The sequence below is a fragment of the Penicillium concentricum genome (genome assembly GCF_028827145.1).
Source record: "Penicillium concentricum strain IBT 3081 chromosome Unknown utg000002l_segment0_segment0, whole genome shotgun sequence".
NCBI classification, from domain to species: Eukaryota; Fungi; Ascomycota; class Eurotiomycetes; order Eurotiales; family Aspergillaceae; genus Penicillium; species Penicillium concentricum.
The window spans coordinates 3,952,454-3,976,111 of NW_026622755.1; the positions used below are offsets into that span (position 1 = coordinate 3,952,454).

Below are 23,658 nucleotides of genomic sequence, written 5' to 3' on the forward strand. Positions count from 1 at the left end.
CCCCTGACCTTTTAGGGTAATTATCCCAGGCTCATACCTGGATGGCACCACGCCTATGCTTCAGTGGTAGCTGAGACAAATAAAAAAAGGCAAGTTTTCCATTCCTCTCTTTTCTGTGAATGTTAATGTTTTGAGATGATTCCAAAAATTAATCATACCTTGGAAGCCGTAAATGATGATATCGATACTACATTTGAAGGAGTTACTACGCATTGGCGTAGGATCCTTTGAAATAAAAAGAATATATAGAGAGAGAGAGTCTGATACGAGCTACACAAGGGTTTTAACACAGGGGATTGATTTCTCAAAAGATACTTCTACAATTTTTTTATACTTGGCTGCAGTGGTCTATTATGACATCCAAGATGAGAACGAGCATATGCTTCAGCGATGGTTGAGATAAACAAAGACAGGCAAGGTGTCCCATTCCATACATTTTTGTTATTGCTAATTATGAGCCTTTAGTCCTGGAGATAAACTCACATCGAGTGGTGAACTTCGAACCCATACGTGATTTGATGACTGTTGAATTGTTCAATTGAGTGCCTATGGATTGGCATACCCATGAATGAGATTTAAAAAAAACACATATGATACGAGATGACAAGGTCTCGGCAGCATAGGGTTGATCGAGAGAGGTACGTTGGCATTTCCCTATGCCTCAGTGGTGGTTGAACCTCATGATCTTCTGCATAAAACTATCCCAAGTGGTTGTGCATTGAAACTCTTAAATGATGAACCATGAGTGATTCTTCGTGCTGACTGACTATGCATTAGCACAGTCAATGAGAGAGAAAAGGCGATATCTGATAGGAGTCGAATTCAAAGTCACAACCATGGAGGGTTGATCAGATGAATGAGGTTACAGTGTGTTTATACTTTGCTAACGGTTGAGTTTCATATAGTACTCGCAGTGAGAACGCATTGACAGACCACCCTCTCAACTCATAGATGATGAGTTGCACTGATACCATACTTTCCTATCAAATGCTACCCCCAGCGAGGAAAGCAAAGAAGCTCTGATGCAAGAGGAATGGAGTTTCATGGCTAGAGAGGGGTTGCCAAGAGAGACTGAAATGCGCCTACTTTGGTGACGATCGAGTCTTATGCACTTCAGATGAAATGGTAAGCTAAATGCCGGAGGGTGTCAATGATACTACAAGACAATATCTAACTGATGACTAGTCCTGGGCTGTTACGCTGAGACAGCAGATGTGGGGAAGAGTTATTGGAAAGGTCAGAGGAGCACTCGGAGAGGTAGGGTGCCGGAAACTTCGAAAGAGCACCGCGGCACTGGCTGTAAGTGTCAATGTTTTTCTCTTGTATGTTAGAAGTCTTGTGGCCGACACCATATGGCTATGACAAGAAATAGAAATGTTGTCTAATTGGACTGATGTTCGGCGGTAGATCTGAGTGGCAGATAGACAATGTCCGGGGTAAGCTTGAGTATGCAGATCTAAGAGTCATAGATGTGGTCCAGTATGAGAGGCGAGTACCTCGGTTTACCTTTGGAGCATATACCTGCCCAAGTTTGGCGTATGAAGAACATAACTCTGGGAAAAAGTGAGACCAATGTTAGAACACCGTAGCTAAAATAACCCAAAAGACCCCAAAAAAAACAAAGATTTGAACAAGATGAAACCCAGTATCATTGAGTAGATTTTCCTGGCTATGCTAGGTATTTTTTCCAGCCGTGCAGGACAGCGCCAGTGAAAAACATATCATCAAGGCACCGGAACAACAACCAGAGGTCATTTTCCCAAATTCCTCTAGCCCGGTCCTCTCATGCAAGAGCGGTTAAACCGAACAAAAACCGCTCAAACATCCCCGAATCCTCCCAAGTCCCCAGTCCACCAAGAAGTCATGGAAATAAGTCGTGATAGAAAAAACATATGAAGACAGACATATTCCATTTCCCCGTTGCCGTAAACCTTTCTTTTCCCTTTCGCCGCGTAACAAGTGAGAAAGAAAAATTTAACGGTAGGACTTCTGGTAACGGGAGCGGGCACCGCGACCACCGAACTTCTTGGGCTCGGCGCGACGGTTGTCGGCAACCAGGAGTGTGCGGTCGTACTGAGCAAGAGCCTGCTTCAGCTGGTTCTTGGAGTGCTCATCGACGTACTTCTGGTAGTAGGCGACAATGGACTTGGCGATAGCCTGACGGATGGCGTACACCTGCGAGGTGTGACCACCACCGGTAACGCGGACACGGATGTCGACACCGGCGAACTTGTCAACGCCGACGATGAGGAGGGGCTCGTAGACCTAAAAATTCGAGCGTGAATTGTCAGAAACCGATTTCGGAGACGTTTTCCCATTGCCATTGTCGCTTGCGATTCGTGCGAATCCGTTCTTCTGTGGCGCGCGGGAGCTGGTTGAGCGAATGTATTGTGCGTACCTTGAAACGGAGGATCTCGGGCTGGACCAGGGAGAGGGGCTGGCCGTTAACCTTGACGAGGCCCTTGCCTTGCTGTAAAAAGTCTCAGCATGTTGTCCAGTTCAATGTGTACATAGCCCCATGATCGCGCAACATGTTGTTTCGTATATCCTTCCAAAATTTAATCCCAGTTCTTCATTTCGTGCACAATCCGTTTCCGACTGCTTTCCTTCCAGATATTTCGAAACAACGTATTGGGACCGAGGGGGTAGAGGCGTTCATCATACCTTGCAGTGGGCGACAGCGGTGGCTATTGAAAATTAAATGTCAGCTCACGGGTTCATTCATACGGATCTCCGGTCGAAAAAAAGTGAGCTTACCCGTCTTCTTCTTGCCGAAGCATTGCACACTCGGGACGGAAGCCATGGTGGATTGTCGTGGGGGAGGGAGTGTGTTGTCGAGGGAGATGGAAAAAGAGTCACTTGAATTCACATACCACAGTGATTTGCCCTTCCGTGCGGGTTTCGCTTAGTGTGCGACGCTAATTCTACTTTGGGACTAGCGTAGCACGAGACTTAGGGCTTGGTCACATGACCCGGAGAACTTCAGTCGGGGGCGGGTTAGAGGCTACAAGCATATAGGGAACGCTGAGATCATCATTATCTCGGACATTGAAGTGCTGGGTCTGTTTTTGTTGCCGGTATCCTCAATTCAACTTCTCTACCTTTCATTAATTGTCTAATTGTCCCTCACCCCGGCACCTACACTACCCTCCGCCGCATCAACAAGATGTCGCAACTCGTTGGCAAGGTAAACAGCTTCAATGCGGAGCCTTCCGGGCCAACCGCGCATACTCTGCATTCAGCCAAGCAACCCATATCTGACAATTGACGGCTTAGACTCGTCTCGCCTACTCGCGCACATGGCACTATGTCGACGCCGGCGCCGACGAACGATCCCTGGGCCGCCTCGCCTCGTCGATCGCCCTCGTCTTGATGGGCAAGAACAAGCCCATCTACGACCCCTCAACAGATTGTGGTGACTACGTGGTGGTTGTGGGATGCCATGACCTCAAGACAACAGGAAAGAAGCGATTCCAGAAGAAGTACTACACGCACACGACGCGCCCCGGTAGCTTGAAGACCATGACGATGGATCAGATGTTTGCTAAATGGGGTGGTGGTGAAGTCCTGCGCCGCGCTGTCAGGGGAATGCTACCCAAGAACCGACTGAAGGATATCCGCCTCGCTCGATTGAAGAGTAAGTGCTATGTTGCTGCACTCCTGCTCCCTGGATGGGCTACTTGATTACTTCATGGAGATATACACCGGTCCATCTTCGAAGAACGACATGGACACAACCCTTTCACATCCAGCCCATCTATGTTTTTCATGTTTTGATCACAGTCTAACCCGATATCGTGCAGCTTTCGAGGGTGTCGCGCACCCCTACAAGGAGAATATCGTCAAGTTCGGCAATCAATCAGTGATCGGAAATCTGCCCGAAGTGCAGGAAGCATTCAAAGCGGCCGCCGATAAGCCCAGCGCATAAAGCATCCTATTTTATATCTCCTTCTTTCGTCATTTTACAACACCGACCTAAACCGGGTCTGTGTCTGCCTGTATTCTATTCTCCTGCGATGTTATGATCCAACCGCAAAAGCGCATGGGTGTGGAGTCCATTTGGGATATTGCTTTTGATTATCTACTCTGTTGACTTGGCCTCGGACTTTTCGACTTTCGAGCCTGCGGTTCTTTTGAAATGTACTTATAGCACATACAATCACAATACCACGTTCTATACAATGCTCTTCTATCTTGTCTACAATGCTGTATCATGAGAAGAGGTGCGCAGGATTGGATTTGAGATATAGGGAGTCTGCTCCCAGAAGTATAAGAAATGGATATATGTACAAGAGAAAGAAAAACAAAACCAAGCTAGCGCCCATGTCGGAGCTCGCCGACAATCCTCTAGAAAGCATTTACAGCTTAGCCTTTTGGCCAGCGCGACCAATAGTGCACTTGATAAGACCATTGGGGTTGGACTGAGGGGCGTACACCTCGGCATCCTTGCCAGTGTTCTTGATACCCTTGTGCCAGCTGAGATCTAAAACCGCAGAGATTAGCATAACTCCAAGCTTCGCAAGGGAAAGGGTCAGACATACCAACTTCGAAGAAGTGCTTATTAGGCAAAGCATACTCGACGGTATCCAGTAGAGGCACAGCAGCAAGAATCTGCTCTCCCATCTTGTACATCGTCGCCTGGACCGAGGCACTGTTATCCTCAGCAAAGGTCTTGAGCGTAATAGCGCGGGCCGCCTCCCAAGCAGCATTGAACTTCTCAAAGTGGGCCTTGACCTCGGCGAGACCAGTAAAGCGGCGCCACTGCCACTTTGCTGTGACATCGGTGCTAAGGAGACGGTCCCAGGTCTCCTTAAGGGTGGTGTACTCGTCGCGGACGAAACCCCAGAACTGGGAACCAGTGCTCTTCAACACAGTCAGGCCGTTGATGGAAGAGTTGATATCGATACCCTTGCCCTCAACGACATCAACTTGCACGTCGCGGGTCTCGGAGCCCGGCTGGATGAAGGAGTGCGGGTGAGGCTTGCCGTCGACGTCCATGCGCACCCAGCGGTGGGTCACGATATTGACGTGCGCCGCGTGGATGTGGCTGTACTTCTCGATGAAGTGTGTGCCCAGAATTGCGCCGAACAGCTCCGGTGGGTTTACAGGGTTCTGCTTGGCTGTGATGAAGATGGTGTTCTTGATCGAGTCGGTTGCGACAACGACGCTGTTGTCGGCTTTGGTATAACTGTGGAGAGCTTGGGGTTAGCTTCAACCTTTTTTTTTTTAAAAAAAAGACAAGACATGCCGCTAGACTCTTAGACTTACGAGGTCTCAATGTCGCCCTCCAGCAGGACACAGACGGTCATTTCCACGACAGTCTGGATACCAGTCTTCTCATCCCGGTGCACCTTGCACACGCGGACATTGTCCTTGCCGTAGCGGGCAGCTGCTAATGCGCTCATCTTGAATTGTAATAATATAAAAGATGGAATAGAGAAGAATGAAGGGCAAATAACCGAATACAGCAGATCCAATCTTATTTATTCTGAACCAAATTGGCTGATCAAGAGAGTATCGGGCACCTCCGATGGCCGCGATGGTCGCTAGTGGCCGGTCTCCCTCCAAATCCCGATCTTATCAGTTGGCGATTAGACAGCTTATTTTCCTTCTCTGTCTAGGCCTCTCCAATGTATGGCATGATACTTCCAAGACAGCATTGTTTTAGCGTATCATACAGAAGGGGAATTCCTTTTTCCCCAGACCTTAGCCTGCATAATGGAGAACTCACATTCTACGAATCCCGAAATTCCGACCTCCGAGTTCTGCAAACGTCAACTGCAGACCCCTAGATTATTATATCTCAAATCCCTTACAATTTGTACTACGACTCGTGGAATCGCTGGAGATCCCCGGACGTATGTCAGCCCGGATCCCGGCGAGCTGCGAGCCGTGAAAGGCGTGGAAGTCCTGGCGATAGACACTCAGCGCTGACATGACTCTTTGCTGACAGCCAGAATATGCTCGCGCAGTGATCTCACGGCTGGTGGTACAGGGCGGGGCGAAAAATGTCACCGTCTGTACGTTGACTCGTCTTGATGACGAGAGATCATGACTTATTCATGTTCTCCCTTGTTCATTTGTGTACTTTCTACACTGGGAGTACTTCGGGGTTAAAACTGTTCTGCGTCTATGGTCCGATATATATTGCATAAATATCCTCCGTGTATACCAGGTTGCTCATGCGGGTATCTATGAGACCTACGCGGTGCACTAAACCATCCCGGACAACCTACAACAAGCAACACAAACGCCATCAAAGTGCTTGTTCCAGTTTAAGAACATCCGGAAATAAGCCTGGTATCTTCACCGAAACTCGGTAGTGGAAGAGCCTCAATACCCACCAAGCACAGGAGAGTACGAAGTACCTACATATCCCAATAGGAAGATGCCTGCCCTACACATCCTGTCACAGCATGTGCAAACGTCAAACACACTGACTAATCTAGCGGTGAACAACCATTGCCATTATGGAGTTAATTTGCCTCCATATGAGTGACAATATTACCCGAGACCCATCATGTGTTCAGCCACCTGCCGACGAAGCTGCTCCGGCGACCAAAGCAAAGTTTCGTCTATGGGCAGGGAATGACCAAGATATTTAACTGTGTGGCAGTCTCTTTCATACCTACCAGACCCCCAAATACACTTCCAAATTGCAGAAACAATCCCAAGACCCATGCCTCAGAACGCTAGTATGTAATGTGTATGTCAGATCCAGATAGCTGAATTCTTTTTTTTGGCTGAATAAATAATCCACGAAGTGCATCATAGAAAAAAAGGCCAAGCTCACCCAATCTCCAGCTTAGATTACAATCCTCGAATCGGAGGGTGTGGTTGGTGGTGTATGTCTGCAACGTCGATCTGACGAATCTTGCATGCAGTGCACATTTCCAAGCCCTATCAATCAACATTATATCCCGCGATTGGATGAGGCGTCGATGAGTAAAAGCCAGGCAAGCTCTCTCCGATTCTCGGCCAAGGCTGGGCTGACGGGCTTCTTGCTTCTTCTTTGTTCACCAAAGAGTCTTCACTTGCCAATTATGCCTGGTATTTAGCGACTAATTTCCGGTTCTGCTTGACTCTTAGCTTTTGACTGCTTTCGGGTTATTTGAAAATCCATAGTGATTCGGATTACCGAGGAACTTCTTTGTTCCATCTCACAGACAAGCGCTCGTTTTTCCCCCGAGGCAATCATGACTATAGGTAATCTATCAAACCTCAAGAGAAAGCCAGGGGGAAAGCGTGCCCCCTGGCTGTTGAAATGTCGTTCCTCGACAAGTTTTATCATTGCTGCAGTTTGGATGTCTACCTTCACGGTATGTGAGAGCCTAGTTGGCTAGTATCATAAGTCCCTAACTGACAAAGACTCAATTGGAATAAGGAATTCCTCCTATATGCCATGGTAAGCAAAGCCCACTTCTATAATGTGAATTGGATACAGAATCAACGAACCACAGATAGTTCCCGTGATGCCGACAGCCCTCATGACCCGAGCTGGAGTCGAATTTGAGCACCGTATGTCTTGTTCCTGTCCTCGCTAACAGCTTTCCTTCCAAATTCTCGCATACTTACCTTTAAACAGGAGAATATTGGGTCAGCGTCCTTCTCATGTCAGAAGCAGGCACGGCTCTGCTGATGTGTCCCATATTCGGCTACCTGGTCGACCGCGGACGCACACGTCGACTACCCTTCATCGGTGCGCTGGTCGTATTAGCCGTCTGCATGCTGGTCTTGCAGCTGGCGCATTCCACCGCTGCGTTTGTCGCGGCTCGTGTACTCCAAGGCATCGCAGCCGCTTTAGTAGTGGTATCAGCATTCGCTCTCATCGGCGATGCCGTGTCCCAGGATCGTCTCGGTCAAACGATAGGTTATCTCGGCTCCGCAATTGCATCGGGCTTTTTGCTGGGTCCGTTCCTCGGAGGCGTTGTGTATAATTCCGGCGGGTACGATGCCGTGTTCTGGTTTGCGTATCCTATTATTGCGCTTGATATGGTTATGCGTCTCATTTTGATCGAGAAGAAGGTCGCTGTTCAATGGATTGGAGAATCGAATGGAGACTTGGAGTCGGATCTGGATACTGCGCAGCGTATTCCATCTGTCGGTTCTCGCGAACCACAGAGAAGGAAGGGGTTCGTTATCTTCCGAATGCTCAAGCAGCGCCGAGTATTGATCTCTTCGTGGGCGCTTCTCGCCCAGGGAATCTTGCTTTCTGCTTTTGATGCGGTATGTACCAGCCTCGATGTCTTAACATGAAGCACACTAGCTAATCATATCAAGACCCTTCCCATATTTGTCGAAACGACCTTTAGCTGGACTGCCCTCGGTATGGGGCTAATATTCCTCCCAATGGCCGTCCCGGCTTTCTTCGAGCCGTTGTTTGGCAGCTTCACCGACAGGTTCGGTGCCCGCTTCGTAGCCTTTGGCTGTTTCCTTTCCCTCTCACCTACCCTCATATGTCTCCGGTTCGTCCAGACAAAGTCGAACGAGCAGATAGCTCTGTTGGTATCATTGCTCTTCCTTACCGGAATATTCCTCCATGCCTGCGCGCCAGCCATGTACGTTGAGACGCAGCGGGCGCTCATGGTGATGGAACTCAAGGACCCAGGAATACTTGGGCCCAAAGGCGCTGTGGCGCAAGGATTCGGATTGCAGAGCATGTGTCAATTTGCAGGAGTATTCTTTGGACCGCTTTGGGGTGGGTTTGTCGAGTATCGTTTTGGGTGGGGCGCGATGACGGGCACTTTGGGGGTCTTGGTAGCGCTTACTGCACTTCCGATGTTGTGGTTGGGAGAAAGTGAGGAGGAAAGGGCTTTAATGAGTTAAATGCGGGTTACGCAGCTAGGCAGCACTTTTTTCTGGTGAAGGCAAGTATCAGTTCTGCCTATTGCCCTACATCATACATGATATCATGTAGGTCACCTCGGAACTATACGTTGTACCTGGATTCCCTCCAGGGCTACATTAGCGGCTTTTATAAGGCGCTGCTATCTGTGATATAATTATATACCGGAAATCTTTCGCATATTTTGTATTTCAATCTTTAATTATACTTCAATGGATGAATCTAGGGAACTGCGATCTTTGATTACTATCGTTTGGATTTCTCGATTTATCAAGGCCAGGAAAACAAGAAAACAGAGTACAGGGAGTGTACACAATGAGATATGGAGAGATCGAGTGTATTCACTATGGATCGGAGTAGATCAGGGAAAGAAAGCAAGAGAAGGAAGAGATCCAACTGGCTACATGGTCCTAACCCCATGGGGGCCTAAAGTCGCCAACACACAGTCCCTCGGTGAATTCTACTAGTAGCTTGAGAGCCGAGACATGTGATTTCATAGATTTATAGAACGGGTGCAATCTATACAGTGCTAGCATCACTTCTAGCATTTGATAAAATCCTCTAATCCTCTAACTATAGAAAGGTTCAAAAAGGGTTAGACCCATATAAAAGGCTCCACTATGATGTTAAGGTTATCGCCTGGACTATCCCAATACGGACTTCATGGTCCAACCTGTTTAGGCTCATATTTGACATCTCTCTCTTCTCTCTTTATATTGACCACATTGGGATCTCACATTCAGCATAAATACCCCAACCTGTCCTGAACATTCTTTCGCATGCCACTTCACTTTATCCAAAGCCCAAGACTTGCATCTATCACTGTTAGTATATCACTCTATCAACATCACATCATGTACCACACACATGGGATCTAACCCATCCAGATCTTCAGAGCCCGAGCTCACATACCAGTCAACTACTAATCCAAATCCCTTATTCCAACCAACCTACCCAACAACAACCATGCCCGCAACCAACAAAACCTGGCACATCCAGCACCATGCCCTCGCGCACCAACCAGACAAAACAAAGCGATACATCTGCCCAGCAGAAACAAGCCCCCACCTAGCAACCCTCCTAAGCTTCCCCTCGCGCCGCTCCACCCTACCGGAACTCCACACCAAAACAAGCAACGAGATAATCTCCCTCGCAGCAGCAATCGCACCCTTCGAGCCCGTCCGCCTCCACACCAGACCAGAAGACATCCCACAAGCCCAAGCCCTCCTTGACAAACAAACCAACCTCCCACCCCAGCACCGCGCCAACATAAGCATCATCCCAGCCCCAACAAACCACTGCTGGATCCGTGACACAGGCCCCGTCTACGTCCGCAGCGCGGATGCAGCAGATAAAACCCGCTACGCAATCGACTTCCGCTTCTGCGAATGGGGCTACAAAACAACAGAACGTATCTACGGCGCCGGTGTCTCGTCTGCAGCCGCAAAGGCGCTGGAGAATTCCCCGCAGTACGCGGAGTGGCCGGTCATGGATGACGAGGCCATGCGCGAGAACACGGCTTTTGCGAGTACCGTTCTGGATCTTGAGAATGTGAATGCGGATGCTGTGATGGATGTTGTTATGCGCGTGCAGACGGATCTCAGGCTTGAGGGCGGCGGAATTGAAGTCGACGGTGAGGGGACGTTTATGGCGACGGAGAGTAGTATTATTGGGGATGCGCGGAATCCTGGACTCGGGAAGGCGGAAATCGAGGCTGAGCTTGGCCGGTTGCTAGGTGTTAATACTTTTATCTGGTTTCCTGGTCGGGTTGGGCTGGATGTTACGGATGTGCATGTTGATGCTGAGGCGAGGTTTGTGAGGCCTGGGGTTGTTGTTGTCTGTCGTCCGCATGAGAAGGCGGAGAAGGTGCATTGGGAGGTCTATTCAGAGATTCGGGAGGTCTTGGAGAAATCTACTGATGCACATGGACGGCGCTTCGAGGTTCATGATGTTGTTGAGCCGGATCCGAGCTGCGCTAAGGGGGATCTTGCTGGGGAGGAGGAAGCGCCGGCGGTTTCGTACGTTAACTTTTATTTCGTTAACGGGGGCCTGGTTATGCCGGCATTTGGGGATGCTGAGGCTGATGCGAAGGCTTTTGAGTTGTTCAAGAGTCTGGTTCCTGATAGGGAGGTTCGTCAAGTTGAGGTTAATGCCTTGCCCAGGACTGGGGGTGTGCTGCATTGTGTTACGCAGCAGGTGGTGTGAGGGGGTTGCAGAATCTCATCTTTTACTTGACAGTCAGGTACGAAATTTAACCTAATACTTTATCCGTGCATATGCAGGAAAATATCCCAACAATATTTGAGTAATATTGAGTGGTATCAAAAAATGTTTTTGAAGTGTCGAAGAATGTAGAACGAAAAGAGAGGAGAGGGAAAAGCCAAAAGATAGACTAAACAAACCACTCGTCCCCACGCAAATCATAACTCATGTAGAATAGTGTAAGATGTATATCTTTTTTTGGGGTTCTTTTGTACCAGCAAAATCACCAGCAAGAAACCAAGATTCCCATTTGGAACCCGATATCTTCCGCCAAATCCATATTCCAGACCTAGACAGATATCAGAGAACCCAGTAATGCCGCACCATATAACAAACCAAAAACGCGCGGGCGAGAAAAGGCCAAAAGAATAAACACGAATAAACCTCGTAATGAAGCAGAACAATCCGATCAAGCATCCGATTGCCGTCCCAGGATGATAGCCACGGACATCCAAGTCAGAGCCCACCCAGAACACAACCAACACCAACCCCCATATAAAAACCCTCCCGAGACTCCATCCCCCCCACATCTTATGCCTCAAAGACTCAACTGATCAATACTCCCCACCCGCCCACTCCCGCCAAGCCGCCCCCCACCCTTCGTAACCATCCCGAGCCGATAAAAGCGCTCTTCACCAGCCGGCGTCCTCCCACCAATATACCACTTCTCCGGACCTATAGCATCGCGGAATCCACCCGAGCCGCTGGATGAGTCACTCCCGCGGCGCTGGCGGTCTGCAGGGCCACGGTTGATCGGGATAGGTGTTGAAGTGGATGATGGTGGTGTGGAGGGGACGGATGGTTGGTCGTGGTGGTAATGGTGTGCAGGGGCTGGACTTGGGCCTTGGACTGGACCGGCTGGTGCTGTAGTTGTTGCCGAGGAGTTGGTAGAGGATGTGTGGGTGTGGTGGTTGTGATGGTGAGTGTGGTGAGGTGCGGAAGCGGATGATGGTGCTGAGGAGCCTTGGGCTGTGTTTGCTGCTTTTGTGGCGATGGCGCGGGCACTCTGGGAGATTTGGGCGGAGGAGATGGTTGAGGTTGTGCCGACTTGCTGGGTGGGTTTATAGGTTGACTGGGCGCGGAAGGCGGCCAGGAAGTTGGCGAGGAATGGTCGGTTGCTGGACATGGTGGGACAGATCTGTATAGACTGTATAGAGAAGTGAATATGTGTAGAACATGTAGAACATGTAGAACAGAGGAGTGTTTCGAAAGATCCCGATCCCGTAGGCGCTCCAATCACGGGCGCTCGATTATGGCCATGACGTTACTTAGGAAGTTTCCGGGTATCCATTTTCTCCATTTCTCTGCTACTCCGCTACTCCGCTGTGTATAGATCAGATGATACTAATTGAATTGCGCAGGTCAAATGGATCTCAAGTCTATTTCTAACTGCTTTTTTAACCCCAAAACACCTTAAAAGAAATTCCCGGAGCACACATATGTCCTGCCATGCCGACTTTACACGAGAAAAGAGGCCATGCGATGCAGAAAAACAAAGGTAAAAGCACAAATGGACTGCAAGAATGAAAGAAACATGGTAATTCGACAACAACCATCCCATAAAAGATAATATATAAAAAAAAGCTTTTCTTCTTTCTGATGTCGAACACTCGCGCAAAAGATGAACACATGCCCATGTCTATGTTGTGGACGCCGAACAAACCACCCACCATACCATCTGCCCCTCTCATCGGGGGTTCAAGATAAAAGATAACCAGACTCGCAAACCACTTATGTAAGAATGCACACCCACACCGGATGGGATCAGAATAAAAGAAAAAGATAGATCGAGGACCAACGATACTAAAACAAGACCGGAACGGGGACGCTAGGAGTACGAAACACCGCAAGCTGAAAGCCGGAAGCGAACGAACCAAAAGGACTATCGTAAACGGGTTTGCTGAGACATCGTGACCAGTGGATTTGCACCAGCAGAGAAGCCAGGGATGAAGGCCTAGAAACAACAGCTGAGAGGGTGGAGAGCAATAGTCCTACCCACGGCGTGAAGAAGCAGAAACCCTTGGTTTCTTGTTTCGTCGAAACGCTTTTTCAATCTCATGCCTCGTAGTCATCATCTTGCTTTCTGATCGAATTCACCGTCTACTGTCTCGCGGGCTGCACGGTACCTGCATATTATTGTCAGAATAAGTGTCATAATCAAAGTAGAAAAGGTAAGAACTAACCGTCTCCGCTCAGCGTAGTCGAAGCAAGGTACAGTCCGTTCATACCGCTCTCAGGACCGGTCGAGGCGGGGTAGAACTTGCGGTCGTGGTCGACGGGAGCGTGGATCGGCTCCTGGCCCGCGGCCATGGAGTGGGGGAAAACGGGGTTAATGTAACCGTCGGAAGAACCGTGCTGAAACATCGAATTCCAGTCAACACCCGGGTGATGTGAATGGGGACCGGGCATGACCGGTTTGTGGTCATGATAGACCGGGGGCTTTACCTGTTCAAGGGGACGATCAACCGTCAGCTGCTGGCCATGGGCATCGACACCAGGCTGCATGAGATACTGATTCTGCTTGGGTCCAGCCATCCACGAGGCTCGCGCGTGCGCCTGGCCAGCGGAGAACGCGTCGTCACCGGGACCACGGTTCATGCCGTTGACAGACTGCATCGTGAAGCCTAGCGGCTGCTGATCCGTGTAGGCAGGACGGCCTGTAGCCATGCCATTGCCATTCACGGCCCCATCGAATTGCGCACCCATAACGCCATTGGAGTGGGGGACGGGATTACTGACTTCATCCTGGAGCGGCTTGGGGGGGTTAGCCGCGGCAGCCGCAGCTGCTTGCTGCTGAGACCGCTTCAGATGGGCCTGAGGGTGGGACAAGTGAGTCGCACCGGTCGGGTTACCCCGACGGATTGAGCACTTTTGGAAGTGACGCTTCAAAATATCACTGCGGGAGAAAGTGTCCTTGCAAAGAACACACATGTAGGGGCGGTCACCGGTGTCTATACGAATCAGAAAAAAATAGGTCTGTTAGCAAATCTCGATCATTTTGGGGAAATTATCTTTTTTCCTTCAATCTGGCATCCAAAAAAACTCACGTCTCAACAGATGGCGCTTGAGGTGCTTGGCGTGGAGGTAAGTCTTGTTACAGTGCGGGCAGGGGAATTTGCCATCCGCATCCTTAGCGGGAATAGTCGTGCTCTTAGCTGTACCATTGACACCGTTGGAAACCGGGGTCGCGCGGCCCGGGACACTGGGCAAGATGCCACGGCGGCCCTGAGAGCCCACGACCTGCGTCCGTGGAGGTTCCTTGGCGTAGGGAGAGCCATTCGCGCCATTCACATCAGGAGTCATACCCCAACCCTTGCCATCGGAGTAACTAAAGGCACCGGAGGGAAGACCATTGAAATCCGGACGACGGTCGCGTGGGGGTGCCGGAGCAATCGGCTGAGGGTAGCTCTGAGCGGTGGATGCGGGCGGAAGCACACTCGGAGGTGGGGGGTACTGCTGATGCGCCTGTGTTTGAGGGTTAGGAAGGTTCAACAGAGACGATGGCGGAAGGCTACCGACAGTCGTGTGCGGCATCATAGGGGCCTGGGAACCCCCGTAGACATCGTGAGTTGACGGAGGGTACCGCGACAAATCCGGACGGTAAGGCTGTCCCATGTAATGGTGAGGCGCGGGCGACTGAGGGTGGTGAGGCTGCAAAGGAGGCAGAGTATGCGGCTGCGAAACCGGATACTGCGGCTGCATCGAGTATTGTGGCATGTGCATGCTCGAGATGGGAGTCGAAGACATGGGCGTGGAGCCTGGAGGCAGGCTGGTGGATGGAGGACGGGAAGGGTGAGATCTGGGATCCATCGTAGACAGAGGAAAGATTGTGTAGGAAAAAGAAATAAGTTGTTCACGGTAACTCAATCATCAAACCTGCACTCTGGATAAATTTTTTTTCTTTGAAGCAAAGGAAGCTCCTTGTTTGAAAATTTTCCTGCGAACAGAAAGAGAGAGGCAAACGGTCACAGGGTCTCACGGGGGTTCACGGGTTCACACGAGTTGACTCCACACGAAGAGAGAAGAGGAAGAAAAGAGATGCTTAATTGAAGAAGATTCCCCACGGTCACCCACCAGAAGAAAAAAATAGGATGGTGATTTATCCGCACGTTGTCACCGTCGATGGTTCTGTATCCACCGAAGAAGCGGGCGTGCAAGTGGGTCTCTCGCAGCAAAAACAACTAGTCCGAGATCTGCTTCGCGTCAAGGTAATCCTTAAGATCGAGGAATTGACTCTTGAAATAGCCGATAGAAAGGAAATATTTCAAATGGAAATGAAGAAATTGATGCAGGAGAATTGAATTGAAGAATTGGGGGAAATTGGGGGAAGAAGAAGAAAATGGGGGACGAGTTTCTTGGTAAAGACGAAAAGGAAAATTCTAAGGAAGACCGGGTCGAAATAAAAAAAAAGACAGAAAAAAGACAGAAAAGACGAGAAAAGACGAAAAAAGACGATCGTTCCTCGGGGAGGCAAGAGGCGAGAGAAGAAAAAAAAAAAAGAGTGAAAAAATACATGTAATTACAGTATTTTCAATTTAAAATTACAAATTTTACACGGCCGTCTTCCGAACTATGGCCGATAGCGGTAGTGTAGACGTATTGGGATTTGGGATTATTGGATTTATGATTTATTGATATTATCAGATTTAGATTTAGATTTACAAGGAATAGAAAGAATAGAAAGAAATATAAGGAAAAAAGGAGAACATAATCAAATAGACACATACGGAGTAGACACGGACACATCGTCAAATCTCAATTTTTAATCTCCCTACGCGTCCGGACATGATGACGCACTTCCAAGGTATATCCGTGGACGGATGTTAATAAAGCCCCGAAACCATAGTCAAATATATGATGTCCTCCATATATTCATATCATATGCAATCTGATTATCCCCCGGGATATATCATGTACTCTATAGAATGTACCAAAACATTAAGGCTCACCACATGCTGTAGAGTCTATTTCTTGGCCTCCGCAGTCTCTTTACTAAACTGCCATTGGGCCTGACTACTGAAACTATCCAACTATGTCGTTGTATATCTGATGTGAAAGTAGATCTTATAATTGAAGATGGAGCCATCTCCCCGAGGGTGGATTATGAGTGACCCTGGCTCTTCTTTGTTTTGGGCTCCGCAGTGGCTGACAGGCCCCGCAGCTGACATGGAGATGAGATCTGATATGTATTCACACTATTCCTCGACCACTCCGTAAAGTCCCTTTGAATTTACTCCGTACTATAAGATACTATCTTTCAAGTATGTAGATAGATAAGATCTCAGTCCACTTAAGACTCCCACTTTACACCGAGGCACTGATCTCTTCAAGCACGTCATCTGGGGGAGTGCCGGGGGGCCGGGAAGATGAGCTTCATTGAGCTCGGTGATAGAAGACCTCATCATGCATCCCTCGGCCTGCAGCCTAGAGTTGGCTCCCTGCATGCAGGCCGGATGTACATGGCACGTCTCCAGAAGAGGGGGCATGCGTTCTTAGGCCCTCTTTAGGGAAGACTGGGGGATGTCCGACCGGTTTGCTGCAACGGCCATGCAGTGTTGCCCTATTTAGTGGATGCGCCGTAGCCGCTTGTTGTTCCGCAATGGGTTTCCGCACTTAGCTTCACGGGCTGACTCGAAATGAAACATGACCCGAACTATACCATAAAAAGAAAACTAAGCGTATTGGTCTCTTGATGGTATAAGTTTAATTGTCTCACTGGGACACTAATACTATTGCTGCCTAGGTGCTCCAATATAGGGAAAATAGAGGAGTGTTTCTCCTAGGTTCAGCCACACAGGAATGATCTAGACAAAATTGGCATTCAGGGGGTTCCCCCTATTGGACATGGCTACTTCCGTGGCCTGACATAGGTACAATCCAGGAGGTTAGCGTACTTTGACATTTCATATTTCTATTATTAAGCCGAACATCTCGACCGAGTAACACGACTAAAGTTTCAGATCCTGCGCGCCATTCGAGTCCTGACTACGTTTATCACAACGGGATATCCTCAACATCTAGATAAAACTTTATCAAATCATGTTTGTATATTTGCCGGAGATGATCTGTATTCCGGACCCAACATCCCTGCCCCTCCTTCTCCACCTCTTCGCAAGAGCTTCTCCCGCTTCGATTGTGGACCTGGAAGGCTTCGACCAGGGTTCTGCAGAAATATTGGACTGACCACCTGATCTGAAATTCGTACGCTATAATGCATTGAGATATTTATACTTTTAATATATATTATAATCAGATTCCGCCAAGGGGCGAGAATGATTCCAAGCTACGACGTAAAAGGAAGTTCGCTTGACCTTCCACTTTGTTTCACCTCGGTATGTGTACGGAGTGTACACGTATATTCAATGTACGAAATATCGTGTACAATGTAGGATTGGAGGCATATATCTAATTAGATTTTTGTCTCTTTATCCTGCCTAAAAGGATTCGGGACAGAAATTAGTTGGTGGCTTGAGAAATATTAAACGCGGTGTATTGAAGTGGCAGGTGGCTTTGCAAAATACACTCGGCATCAATGCCGGGAGTTCACGGACTCCACTACCCAGTCCCCGTACCGGTTCGCAAAGTACGGTGAGGCTTTTCCCGAGTCTTTAATTTTTGGAATATCAGGGGGTTGTCAATGCATATTTGTTACTAATAATTACCTATTTTGTTAGTGTTAGACTAGTTCTATACAAACGAGCCTAAGATCGCCACTTCTTTTTTTCCTGAACCTATTCGAATATATAAAACCCACTACGGAACTGGGGGGCTAAATTGTCCGGATGCTTAAGGTGTTGGGAGTATCAACCGGGATAGGAGAGAATAGCGCGCGCGAGATGTAGATCCCGCCCCAGTCCCCATCGCTGCCGAATAGGATATCACGTGGTGATATATTGTAACCTACGTTGAAGGTAAAAACAAGAGCCACTCTTTAACAGAAAATATTAGAGAAACTAAAAACGACATGGTCGACGTGGTCTACACGATCTTTACAACGCACACCCGAAAGCGCCCTATATCCGATCGTCAACATCCGATACACAACAAAAAGGCCTTATTCCCGGCATAGGCCGGAAAACACCGCTGAAGCCAAGTCCGGATCGCCGAGTTTCAGGAATACATTCATCCAATCAGGAGCCACCATCTGCTCCAGCGGACGAGAGGATCGTGCCGCCACCGACCTCATAGGCTGTCGATGCCTGTAGTCGGTGCCCAGATGGGAGTAGCGCTTTTTTTTTTTCGGAAGGTCCTCGGGGGGGGATCTGACTTGCATTTCATTTTTAATCGGTATTGAGGTATTGCAAAAAGAGAGGTTAACTTTGAAATTGACTTTTGAGTTAAATGTCAAAATAGTGGTTACAGTCCCATTCCATATATCTCTCCATCTTTCTCCATTTTCCCATGTGTTCTGTGGGTATCCATGTACATGGGGATGGGGTCAGATTTCTATTCTTCCATGTTCCATATCATTGAACCATAGGGGAAGTAATTCGTACCGAGGGAATTTCTCCCCTGGCCGCGTCACGGGTTTCGGATATAATTCGATAGAATGGCTATACATATATGATTCGCCTATTAATATCTCACCTCGCTACCATATTTTGAAATACGAAAAGGTTATTTCATATGTGAGCCTTGGATTTTCTGTTTGCAGTGTAACCTTGGGGAATGCTTGAACAAACCATATTAGAACTTGCATAAATTGCGCCTAAAATGTAGCCCGGGCCGAAGTAATGCAAATATACCAGTTCGCAGTGGGAAAAAGGCAAAAGGGCGTAAATTTGTGTAACGTACAATACAGACTCGGCTCACCCCCGACCCAAAAACAGCCACTTGGCAACTCTTCAAGGTTTTTTTTTTTTCCTTCTAATCCAAGGTACAAAATCTGTGAAACCAAAAAAGAGAACCTTGGAAACTTCTAACGGTCCACTCAAATCCAGGAACCTCAAGAACATCCATGGAACTCAGATCCTTTCAAAGCTTCAAGATACATGACGTAGACTTGCCGATCTCTGTTCTACCCCTGACAGTGACGATCGAGACTGCAATCAGCCCGGGAGAGAGGGGCTGTACGGCTGTACCACACGTTTTTTGTTCGCATTCTTGTTCTTGCGGTTGGCGCTTTTGGCTTTTCTCGATCAGAGAGGGTTTTGACTTTCGAGACTCCAACGTTAAAATATGACCTATTGCGCACTATAGATATTTATATAGGGATCTATCTTGCAATGAAATGGTAGTATACAAGTGGGCCTTATTGCTAGATGGCTCCTCGTGTTAGGGTGGGTTTGCCCCCCATCTGGAGTCAGATTAAGCATATCTCTGTTCCAACCCATTTTTTGTTTTTCTCCGTTGCATCCATGTTCAGTGTCCACCACCGCCGGTGGGGTCTCAGGGGTGGGTGGTGGAGCTTACAGGATTCTTCCCGGGGATCCCAGCGCAAAACATGTTGTACAAGGTACTTAGCCGTGGGCGGGAAGCGGTTGCTCGGTTTCGGTACTTTGGGGAATGAATTGGGTTTTGAATAGCTGGCTTCGTGTCTGGACTTGTTCTTAGGGTCTATGAATTGGTTGGTCGGTTTGCTGCTTTCTTAGAGGTCAAGTGGTGTAGATTCTTCCTTCGCGTGGGAGGTACCGTGTACAAAGTGCAATCAAGAGACGATCAGCAATCTACATGGTTGTTCTGCAGTGTATATTTCTTGCATATTAAGCTCTGGCTTTTTCTTTGAATACCATAATATCATTTACGGTGGAATATGGCGTGCTCTATATCCATTTTGCCTAACCCTAATTGATTCCCGAGGTCGTATATATGCAAGAGTATCAATTGCTCTTCACCCCCTCCGATAGAATACATAAATAGAAAATATGAACCTATTTCCGTCCACAGAATGTCATACAGATCTCATACAGTCAACCTTATCTCGGCCATATGGGACTGGTGGAGTAGTGGATTTGCTCCATTTGCTCCATCATCAAGGACCACACGCCCGTCACAACCTAAATCTAACCAGGAGGGGCACTGGGTCAGGCTCCATATGACTCTGTCAGATCGATCCATATTTATGGAGCCAGATCTATACCGTGCTTTCTGACATGCAGGTGGCGAATGTTTACATTTTTGTCAGTGGATTCATCTGCCATCACTACTACTTCCAGATAAAAGTCTCTGGGGAAGATGAAGATATTTCTATCTTGCATACATTGGACCGAGAGGCGTAAAGCTCTTTGGTTGATGGTCTCCATCTGCTCCTAGAAGATTGAAACAAGACCAAAAAGACTTCGTAAATGTAATGACGTGCGACAGGCCTCCAAGAGGTGGCTACGACCTGTTGTATAATATTAAGTTATATAGTACCAACATGAATATCAAATCTTAAATCCAAACTGATATAACGACTTCTGCACAAACTCAGAAACCTAGATAGGATTGTCTGGATCATCCGCCTTGCGCGACAAAGCAGTTGCCTCGGTCTCTCGAAGCTCAGGCTCGATGCCCTCACTAACGATCGGCTCCTGCTCAATCGCATGAATAGCATGCTCGACATTGACCACAGGACCTTTGAACCAGCGATGGGCATCAACAAACCACCAAATCGTAACCGCCACCATTGGTGCACCCCAAACAAGGGAAGTCCAATTCATGTCTTCAGCCGTCAAGTTCTTACCAGTAACACTAGGCAAACACAAGATTGGGACCATCAAAAACACAAACGTAACACCAACGGCACCGATATACGGACCAAAGGGACCCAGATGCCAGGGGCCCTTGCGGAACCGATTACCGACAAAGAACACCCGGATAGTGATAGGAATAGCAAAAGCAAAGAACTGCGCAATAGCGCCAATAGAGAACAAAGCACCGATTGCCACTTCTCCAGCCAGAATAAGAAGACACATCAAGATGCCAAGGATGGCATTCAGTATAACCGCATTAACCGGTGTCTGCGTGGACGGATGCACCCGCTTCCAGTAATTCGAGAACGGAAAGCAGTCGTCACGAGCATATGCATACGTAACCCGTGACGCAGCAACCATACACCCCTGACCCATAGAAAACCCGCAGACAATCGTCAAAGCCAAGATAGCGATAGCCGTTTTCTGCGGCATGACCTGCAACAAATACGACGCCCAAGGCTGTCCCAGATCGGAATCGATAACGGCCTCGATATCCAGCACCGTGTAGGCAACAACCAGCTGTAGGAACCAGCCCATCAGCCCGCCCACGCCGGAGGTGAGCACAATTGCGCGCGGTGAGGCGATGCTCGCGTTCGAGCACTCCTCGCTCAAATGGAACGGCGAGTCGTAGCCGGACATCGTCCAGATCACGCCTACAAAGGTCATGAGCACGGCGACGCCGTCGGGGAAGTCGGTTAGGTTTGTTATGTCGCCCCAGACTTGTTTAGAGGGAGTGAATTTCGGGCTGTTTGTTGTGTTGGTGGGGATCATGATGATGACTGCGACCAGCGCGATGAAGTTGAATGTCGAACCCCATGAGTTGAACTGCGCTACATGCTTCGTGGACATGCTGCTGATTCCAGCGTGTAGGATCATGATGAGGGTTGTCAGCAGGAAGGTGTGCCATAGTGTCGGGGTGTAGTCTGGGTTTTGGATTGAGACTGCTGCGAGGATCATTGCGCTGAGCGAGTAGTTAACTGATGGCGCTGCAGTTATCTGTCCGATCCAGTTGGACCAGCCGGTGATCCAGGCGGCGAAGGGTCCGTAACCCGGAGGTGCGAGGACTGCTGCGGCGTAGTATAGTCCGCCGCTGTATAATACGTTAACATTCCCCGAACCCTAACTTCTGGGATGCGATATCACGCAGCGTGTCATACCTAGTCGGCATTGCTGAACATAGCTCTGCCATCGACATTGCAATGCACTGGATGAATATCATGGCAATGATCCAGCCCCAGACCATACCCGCTGTTCCGGCATATCCCATTCCTTTAATCCAATCAATGTCAGCTAGATCTTATTCTCAATCTGACAAACACAGATGTGTGATTACTCACCATAATACAGGGTACTCGCAAACGACGGTAGCAACCCTAGAACAGCAAAGCTGACACAGAAAGTCGTCCATAGTGAGAACTCGCGCTTGAACTCTTGCTTGTAACCCAGCGCCGTGATCACCCTCTCATCGGCATCCATATCATGATCTGTATAGGGCACATCGCCATCCGGGAGCACAGAAGTCACTTGGACATCGTTAACCTCGTGGTGTCTTTTAGAAATGTCCGAAACGGCCGTTTTAGTCTCCATGCTTGCGCCCATGGCCAAGGTAAACAGGTGTACCGCAATTAATGTATGCGATATATATACCAACGAAATAGAATGATGACCATGCAAGGGGTGAACAAGAATGTTTTCACCTTCAAGCAACAGTCAAGGGAAATCACAGTATAATAACATAGCTCAGCATCAGGCCGACAGGGGGTACCGTCATGTTATCTATGCATAGCACGGAGGCATTTTGGCTTTCGCCCCCGCGCATGGGCGATCTCAAGAACCAACTAGACATGCGTTTCTAAACGAGCCGGAATAGAGCCAGACCGAACTTGGAATAATAGATATCTATCGGACGACCCGACACCGTTGCACGACGAAGACTGGTGGATATGTGAGGGGGAACGCCTCATGGAAACCAGGCTGTTTCCGCAATGTACTCCGTACTCCGTACAAAGAGGCGCGATAAGGGCAAATGACATCGATGTTGATAAATTAAAAAGATATAATGAGCTGCTGAATAAACAAGTATCTTATTCGAGCAGGGGAATGGCCTTACTTCGCAAGCTTGTGATTTGTAGAGACGGGAGATACCACCGCTCATTCGAGGCACAGGGCCTCGACGATCGGTGCTACGATCTTGGCAGAGAGGGTAGCCAGTCCCAGCAGGGAAGCTCCAGGCGTTGTATCTCACGGGACTTCTGCCCTAAGAGAACATTGAAGGTTAGCGTGGTACTTGCAGCAGATGTGGTTATCATGATAACAAAGATAAGGGCTTGACTCGTGTCGATTATGCTCAGGTGCTGATTAGCTACAAATGTATTTGGCTTTCTGAAACCCCCTAGGACTGCTAGTATCCTTTTGGGGCTTGTTATCTGAGGATGGACTTGCCTTGTTGGGGAAGAGGCTTTGGATTGAATGCTGGAGAACCCCTGTTGGTTGTACAACATATGTCATTAATATCCCGAGATCTAGTCCACGACGACAGCGCTATCTACAGCGATACACTCTTGGCTAGTTCAGAAAGCATCCCATGCAGTATCCGGATCTCCGAGGTATATAAGAGTCCTGGAGTTCCCAGGAGCTATAGGTTTCTCAGCCCTATAATTTAAGGGAAAGTTACATAACTGTCGATAGTCTACGGAGTACAATCACGCATACAGACCAAGAAATAGATATTTACTTTGAAACAACTGTTTCTATGTGGTATTAAAAACAGAAAAGACTTTCATCGCTATTCTACACAGTGCAGCCCCAGCCTGCCCCCCGAAAGCCCCGATTCATATCGATCAAAAGGGAGACAGGTATATACCCCTGGCGAATAAT

At 48.5% G+C, this 23,658-nt stretch overlaps 9 protein-coding genes across 9 annotated transcripts; 4 read left to right on the plus strand and 5 right to left on the minus strand.

Annotated features, from left to right (window-relative positions):
* Positions 1 to 1,974: 1,974 nt before the first annotated feature.
* N7517_005128 (40S ribosomal protein uS9) lies at positions 1,975 to 2,803 on the minus strand (the record flags this gene model as incomplete). Its single annotated transcript, XM_056722858.1, has 4 exons — positions 1,975 to 2,265; positions 2,399 to 2,470; positions 2,665 to 2,687; positions 2,758 to 2,803. The coding sequence occupies 4 exons, from the start codon at positions 2,801 to 2,803 to the stop codon at positions 1,975 to 1,977; spliced, it is 432 nt and encodes a 143-aa protein (XP_056579108.1).
* A 363-nt stretch (positions 2,804 to 3,166) lies between these two features.
* On the plus strand, positions 3,167 to 3,928 carry N7517_005129 (mitochondrial 54S ribosomal protein uL13m; the record flags this gene model as incomplete). The annotated part of the gene is made up of 3 exons (XM_056722859.1): positions 3,167 to 3,187; positions 3,277 to 3,637; positions 3,804 to 3,928. 3 exons carry the CDS (start codon positions 3,167 to 3,169, stop codon positions 3,926 to 3,928), a joined length of 507 nt encoding a protein of 168 aa, XP_056579109.1.
* Positions 3,929 to 4,358: 430 nt separating this feature from the next.
* N7517_005130 (urate oxidase) lies at positions 4,359 to 5,405 on the minus strand (the record flags this gene model as incomplete). Its single annotated transcript, XM_056722860.1, has 3 exons — positions 4,359 to 4,483; positions 4,542 to 5,188; positions 5,269 to 5,405. 3 exons carry the CDS (start codon positions 5,403 to 5,405, stop codon positions 4,359 to 4,361), a joined length of 909 nt encoding a protein of 302 aa, XP_056579110.1.
* A 1,791-nt stretch (positions 5,406 to 7,196) lies between these two features.
* N7517_005131 (MFS transporter) lies at positions 7,197 to 8,826 on the plus strand (the record flags this gene model as incomplete). The annotated part of the gene is made up of 4 exons (XM_056722861.1): positions 7,197 to 7,319; positions 7,461 to 7,518; positions 7,586 to 8,226; positions 8,281 to 8,826. The coding sequence occupies 4 exons, from the start codon at positions 7,197 to 7,199 to the stop codon at positions 8,824 to 8,826; spliced, it is 1,368 nt and encodes a 455-aa protein (XP_056579111.1).
* Positions 8,827 to 9,811: 985 nt separating this feature from the next.
* Positions 9,812 to 11,050, plus strand: N7517_005132 (agmatine deiminase family protein; the record flags this gene model as incomplete). Its single annotated transcript, XM_056722862.1, has 1 exon — positions 9,812 to 11,050. The coding sequence occupies one exon, from the start codon at positions 9,812 to 9,814 to the stop codon at positions 11,048 to 11,050; it is 1,239 nt and encodes a 412-aa protein (XP_056579112.1).
* Positions 11,051 to 11,645: 595 nt separating this feature from the next.
* Positions 11,646 to 12,233, minus strand: N7517_005133 (uncharacterized protein; the record flags this gene model as incomplete). The annotated part of the gene is made up of 1 exon (XM_056722863.1): positions 11,646 to 12,233. One exon carries the CDS (start codon positions 12,231 to 12,233, stop codon positions 11,646 to 11,648), a length of 588 nt encoding a protein of 195 aa, XP_056579113.1.
* A 904-nt stretch (positions 12,234 to 13,137) lies between these two features.
* Positions 13,138 to 14,917, minus strand: N7517_005134 (C2H2-type zinc finger protein; the record flags this gene model as incomplete). Its single annotated transcript, XM_056722864.1, has 3 exons — positions 13,138 to 13,233; positions 13,291 to 14,058; positions 14,155 to 14,917. 3 exons carry the CDS (start codon positions 14,915 to 14,917, stop codon positions 13,208 to 13,210), a joined length of 1,557 nt encoding a protein of 518 aa, XP_056579114.1. The 3' UTR covers positions 13,138 to 13,207.
* A 281-nt stretch (positions 14,918 to 15,198) lies between these two features.
* N7517_005135 (uncharacterized protein) lies at positions 15,199 to 15,408 on the plus strand (the record flags this gene model as incomplete). The annotated part of the gene is made up of 1 exon (XM_056722865.1): positions 15,199 to 15,408. One exon carries the CDS (start codon positions 15,199 to 15,201, stop codon positions 15,406 to 15,408), a length of 210 nt encoding a protein of 69 aa, XP_056579115.1.
* A 5,115-nt stretch (positions 15,409 to 20,523) lies between these two features.
* Positions 20,524 to 22,380, minus strand: N7517_005136 (amino acid permease; the record flags this gene model as incomplete). Its single annotated transcript, XM_056722866.1, has 3 exons — positions 20,524 to 21,871; positions 21,939 to 22,050; positions 22,119 to 22,380. The coding sequence occupies 3 exons, from the start codon at positions 22,378 to 22,380 to the stop codon at positions 20,524 to 20,526; spliced, it is 1,722 nt and encodes a 573-aa protein (XP_056579116.1).
* Between the last annotated feature and the right edge of the window lie 1,278 nt (positions 22,381 to 23,658).